This window comes from Oryzias melastigma, linkage group LG20, assembly GCF_002922805.2.
Source record: "Oryzias melastigma strain HK-1 linkage group LG20, ASM292280v2, whole genome shotgun sequence".
In the NCBI taxonomy this organism is placed as follows: Eukaryota; Metazoa; Chordata; class Actinopteri; order Beloniformes; family Adrianichthyidae; genus Oryzias; species Oryzias melastigma.
In genome coordinates, this window is record NC_050531.1 from 23,838,662 (window position 1) to 23,845,125 (window position 6,464).

The 6,464-nt window shown below is 40.5% G+C and overlaps 1 protein-coding gene across 1 annotated transcript in view; it reads left to right on the forward strand.

Annotated features, from left to right (window-relative positions):
* Positions 1 to 3,399: 3,399 nt before the first annotated feature.
* LOC112139065 (zinc finger protein 436) overlaps positions 3,400 to 6,464 on the forward strand; it is a 16,481-nt gene continuing 13,416 nt past the window's right edge. Inside the window, exon 1 of the mRNA XM_024261763.2 lies at positions 3,400 to 3,842. Coding sequence (XP_024117531.1) covers positions 3,647 to 3,842 — 196 coding nt within the window. The 5' untranslated portion in view covers positions 3,400 to 3,646. The remainder of the gene's footprint in view (positions 3,843 to 6,464) is intronic.

Here is a 6,464-nt window from a genome sequence, read left to right on the forward strand (position 1 = left end):
TATCATTACTATTATCATCACTATTATTATGACTATTATCAATATTATCATCACTGTTATCACTATCAACACTATTATCATCACTATTATCATCACTATTATCGTTACTATTATAATCAATATTATCATCATTATTATCACTATTATCATTACTATTATTATGACTATTATCAATATTATCATCACTATTATCACTATCAACACTATTATCATCAGTATTATCATAACTAATATCATCATTATTATCATTACTATTATCATCACTATTATTATGACTATTATCAATATTATCATCACTATTATCACTATCAACACAATTATCATCAGTATTATCATAACTAATATCATCATTATTATCATTACTATTATCATCACTATTATGATGACTATTATCAATATTATCATCACTATTATCACTATCAACACTATTATCATCAGTATTATCATAACTAATATCATCATTATTATCATCTCTATTATCATCATTATTATCATCACTATTATAATTACTATTATTATCACTACTATCATCACTGTTATCACTATCATCACTATTATCATCACTATTATTATGACTATTCTCAATATTGTCATCACTATTATTATCAGTATTATCATGACTAATATCATTATTATCATCACTATTATCATCACTATTATCATTATTATCATCACTATTATCATCACTAATATCATCATTATTATCATCATTATTAAATTTAAAACAAACGTTTGCTTGATCATGTGGACATATACAAGCGGTATGAGGTGAGCTTTTGTTTAACCCACAATGTTCAACGTTTTTACCTCTTTCCTCTGTTCGGTGTAGTCATTACTATGACAACGCCTTGCACCTTGTATCAAATTGTCCATTCTTGTGAAAAAAGATTTAAACCTAAAGATAACAAGATTAGAGTATTAATAGCTCATTTAAAACTGATTTCTTCTGTAACTGTTTCTTCAAAGTCATGGACTCCAAAGGAGCAATGGCGTTCAGGCGTCTGTCATCCATTCATTTCTGATAATCGACATCTTGTTGTTCATTATCTTGATATAATAATAGAGTAAAAATAAGAAAATTGTTAATAAATATATAACACGCTTATCTGTCTGTAATTGATTGTGATTTAACAATCTGACACCTCTAATTAAAAATATTTGTAGGAATTTCAGCATGGAAACCACAAATGTTTCTCAAGGGATACATTAAAAAGTGAGGAAAAACAATTGAATCTGAGCCTCACTTTGTGTATGTGCTATGACTACCAGACCACTTGTCTTGACTTGAATTTCATCCATGGTTTTAACCCTTGGTTCAATAAAATTACATCTTTTACATGCTTTTTGGAATGTGCTAGTAAATGATGCACAGCTTTACAGTGAACATGCACTGAACTGTCATGATCAGAGGGAAACCGAGGATGTGGTTTACGGAAGCTGAGATCCAGGGTGGCAGATGGTTTTCCATTTTGCAGGGTTGGAGCAACCTTCAGAGGAGGGTTAGGACAGGTAAGTGTTTTCCAGGGTGCAAGAGCAGAAAAAAACCTGAGTGCAGGCCAGGCAGCAATGACCAGGAGAGGGAGACAGAGGACAGGAAAGTGTCAAACCATGACATAAAATATGAATGCCACACTTTTGTTTTGGCTCCCGTTTGTCCTGAGATGAACTCAAAGATCCGAAACATTTTCTACAAAAACTAAATAACCATTTCTCTCAAATCTATTTAAATCTTTGATAATGAGCACTTCTCCTTTGCTAAGATCAACCATTCCACCTCACAGGTGTGCTATATTAAGATGCTAATGAGACAGGATGATTATTCCACAGGTGTGTCTTTGACTCTCCATCCTGAAACCTGCTTTTTTGTTTAATGGGGGGGGGGTGTCTGTGTAGTGATGGGCAAATGAAGCTTCATGAAGCTTTGAAGTCTTTCATTCACTTGGTTCTCTCTAGCGTGATGCTTCATGTGGCTTCATTTGCTCTAGAAAGAGGTCTAGGATCAGGAACATGAGAGGACAGGTCAGGATAAACCGCTCAGTCTACAGGCAGAGTGGTAACAACGATACTCTGCACTGAGCCAGGCTCTGTGCTGCGCTTTAGACTCAGGTGGGTGATTGTCAGATGAGCAGAGTCTGTGCACTGGGGCAGCTGGGAGATGTAGTGTATTACATTCGGCCAGTGACCAGAGGGGGGGGCCGAGATCTGATTCCTGACATCCATAGGTTGCTTTCGTTCTCTGTGACAGTCACTGCAGCCCTGCAGCTCTGTTTTCACACAAGTTGAAACTCGCATGTTACCGCTCATTACTGCTCATTTATCCCTTCACCTTCTGCAGTTGGACTGACACTCTGCACACCCTCACGGCCCCACCCATTCGTACGTGGGCACAATTGCTGGAAAGATAAAATGTATGGCTAGAATTGTAGAGCAAAACTGACATGTCCAAATCAAAGCAATACGATCCGAGTAGCCAACCAGCACCCACTTAGCACAGAGTTTTGGTTCCCATCACTAAGTAAGGCTGGTTGGGGTTTGAGCAATTGTTATAAACCTTTATAAAAGCAATCTTGCTTTTATAACAGTGAGATTGGGCCAATGACTGTTTAGGGGACACATTATTGGTTTATGAGTAAATCTTTACTTACGTGGTTTTGTTTACATGCTTTGGTATGCAGCAGATATGTCTGGTTGACAGCAGTCTGAATTCAGACCAAACACAAAGTTCAGGCCTCAATCTGGACCAAATTAAGCAGACTCGGTGTGGAGCAACAAACTTTTCCAGTCTGACGACTAAATACACCCTAAATCAAATTGCTTAGCTGTCAGAATGTTGGTGACATAGAAAAAGGATGGAATATTGCTGCATGCCAGAACCTTAGCTATTACAGAGAAAATGCAGGAGTTAGTAGTGAAGGAATTTGCACACAACCAATGACATGCTTAGAACATTTGATTAGACACCTCCTACTTATACCGAGGCATCTGATTGGTAGGTTTATAACTTGAATAACTTGTGCTACAGCAAAGACACGAAAAGAGAGGATTATTGAGAACATGTTTAAGAAAACATAGCAGAGCAGGAATGGTTACTCTGACATATAGCAGTTAATTTCTTCATGAGGGAGTAAGGCTTTTGGGACCTGCAGGTATTCCTATTTGAGGGGGAGGGCCACTTTGTCCAGTTCCTTTCTACAGTCAATGTGAAAAACAGTTTCAAGACTTTTTAGGATCCTTGAAATTCTAATATTCAGCCTCTCTTTGAAATTCCGATGATCGATGTTTTGAAACGACTTACCTTTTTGTTTCTCATTGTGTTGCTGCATTATTCTTATACAGTCAATGTGTTGCTGTTAAGGTTGTGAGTATGTTTCCGGCGGCAGCTGCAGGGGGCGACAGGCTGAAAGCTCAGCAGCCGCACAACCCGGAAGCGGAAGTAGATTGCAGGTTTCCGCTTGTGCCTTTATTGTTCGCGCATAGTTTGGAGTGTCCGACGGGCAGCCCGAGGGCTAACGTATCGTCAGTTATCTCTGATGACTGGTCTGGAGAAGAGCTGCACGTGCTAACGTGGACGACATATCAACGCTCTCCGCCAATCAAAGCGGAGGATGCGCCACAGCACGTGACCATCCACAGGTGGTCTGTAGACATGGAAGCTCACGGAGCCGGAAGGCATGTTGTAATGGCTACGAGGCAGGACGTGCGCGTCCGGGAGGTCGGCTGCCAGTGGGAGAGCCCCGTGGAGCAGCAGAGGGAGGCGGGCTGCCAGAGCGAGCCCACCCCCACCGCAGAGGCCGGCGTACAGGTGGACCTGCTCGGTGAACCGGCGTGCTCGGGACAGTCAGGTGAGTCGAGCGCGCAGCCCGTTGACTGTATATGGAACTGGACTGCGTTCCAAACAGGAAGTAGCTGCTGGCGCCAAGAAGCCAAAATCCCAGAGACTTCTATAGAGAAATAAACTGCTGTTCTGATTCTGTTTGTCAAAATAACCCTTTTTGTCTTGACCTCTTTTTAAAATAACACGTCTTGCCAATTCTGTTTTTTGTGAATATTTTTATCTTTATCTAAAGATGTTTAATTTATAAACGGATAAATTACATGGGTCAGTAGAAGCATGTGGAAACTGCAGGCCCCACCTCCAACGTTTGACAGATTTCGGTGGAAAGGGTGTGGACTTAAAACAGGCTTACTCATGATGATTAGCAATATTAGTTACCATAGAAACGTAGACCCAAAGGACTCGGATCAATCACTGTTGTCTGGCTCCAAATGGCGACTGAATTGTCTTCATTTCACTGGAGCCGGAGGGTCACAATGCTCGTGAGTTTTTTCCTACCCGGAAGTAAATCAACTCGATTCCTGAAGCTCCGCCTGCAGCTGCGTGTGGCTGCCACCCATTTCATGACCTCATCCTAGAGCCATTTTTTCTTTGTTTTTCCCACGAAAATAAACTGTATCTAAATTTCTTCAAAGATGGATTCACATACCGCACATCTGCCTTTAGTAGCCCTGGCCATCGCTACACTGGTTCACAGCAGAAATACACACGGCTACTGCACAACTGTACCCGATTTGGGGGAGGTGGTCTTAAAGGAGCCCTGCATCTAAAGTAAAGAACACCTGTTTGAGCTGGAATTTATTGAAGACAGGACACAACTGGTAGCTCTGTGGAGAAATTGAGTGTTGGTTTTAGACTTGAGGGGGATTCTTCCTGGAGGGAGCGGTTCACATCACGCTGGTGCAGCACGATGTGAACCGCTCGTTTTTGTGGGTATGGGAGGGGCTGCTGCAGAGAGCAGGTTTTTAGAGGATTACTCTTAAATGCATAAATGGATCAACATACCAGTTAGGGTACTTAATAGTGAGGAATTAACACGATAATACACTTAAAAGCTCAAAGTTGAATTTTCATGGTGTTGCCCATTTAAGGGGTTTGTACTATGCTTTCTGTAGCCTTTGTGAATAATCTGTATACTTATACATGATCATACATTACCTTTGGCACACTAAAGCACATATTATTTATGAAATTTAAGTCATTTCATTGAACTCTTTTCCTACCCAGAAGTAAAACGCCTCCATGTCTGAGGCTCTGCCTTTTGCCATTTCTGCCCATTTTATGATGTCATCCTAGAGCCGGCCTCTGCAGCGTGTATGCGTTTTACTCACGAAAACAAACAACATACAAACTTTTGAAAAGATGGAGATTTGTATTATAAATCTGGCATTTACCATACTCAAAAATGTGTCAACCTGCCTGGTGTTTACCATACAGTAATGCATCACCTCAGCAATAATCTCAAAAAACACTTTTATCTAAATTCAACAACGTAATTGCTGAGGGCACAAAAGACTGCAAAAAACGGTTGGTTTTTCGTGTCGGAGCATAAAATCGACGCCCTGAAGGCATCAAAACAAAGTCAGGAGTCAGAGGATGCTGGGGCTGTTCCAGAATGCTCTTGGCTTTCTTCAGCACCTGTACCTTCCACAGAGAGGGAAGGTCCCTCAGTCTAACACCAATTATTTTAGAGCAGGTCTTGACAATGCCCTGCAGTTTGTTTTTGTCTTTCAAAGGCAGACCATAAAACCAGCAAATAAATGAAAATGTTAAAATACTCTCAATAAAAGAACAATAAAAAGTATTAAGAATGGTTTGGTTCACATTAAGAGTTCAGGTTCCTCAGCAGGTCAATTCTCTGCTGCCCACGCTTCACAATAGCGTCTGTGTTCAGGTGAAATTTCAATTTGTTGTCGAATACAGTGCCCAAATATTTGTAGCTCTCGACAATCTCCACCTTCTCCCAATGGATCACACTAACACCATGCGATGTAGCCCATCTAAAATGAGTTCACCCTGCAACAAAAACTACTGCATCTAGTATTTTGTTTGAGGACCGTGATTTTTAAGGACAGCACCAGGTCCTCTAGACATGGAACGAGCAAGTTGGCAACATTTTTCGATATCCATCTTTTTCCATTTTTTTTAAGAATAAGCTCTTTCAAAGCCTGGATGCTGGATGGAGAGTGATGCTCAACTTGTCTCTTCAGAATTCCCCACAGATGTTCGAGTGGATTCAGATCAGGAGACATACTTGAGCATTCAATAACCTTCAGAAATGCGTCAGTAGCTTCCGATGTGTGTTTTAGATCAGGGGTCCCCAACCTTTTTGGGGCTGTGGACCGGTCAGCCAATGTGGAGTTATTCCGCGGCCCGGCCGGGGGGGGGGGGTACAGTAAAAGTACACAAGTCTTTGTAAGGTATTAGAGGGTGACTTGTACAACAAACATATAGTGTCCAATGCCTGGAATTATGGATTAAAATCGTTTTATTCAAATTCAAAAATGGCTATTTTGACTTATTTCTCGTCAAAAATGCAACGTTTAAAGACATTTTTTTCAAAAACTGTACAGTAAAAGTACACAAGTCTTTGTGAGGTAATAGAGGGTGACCTGTAGAACAAGGATAT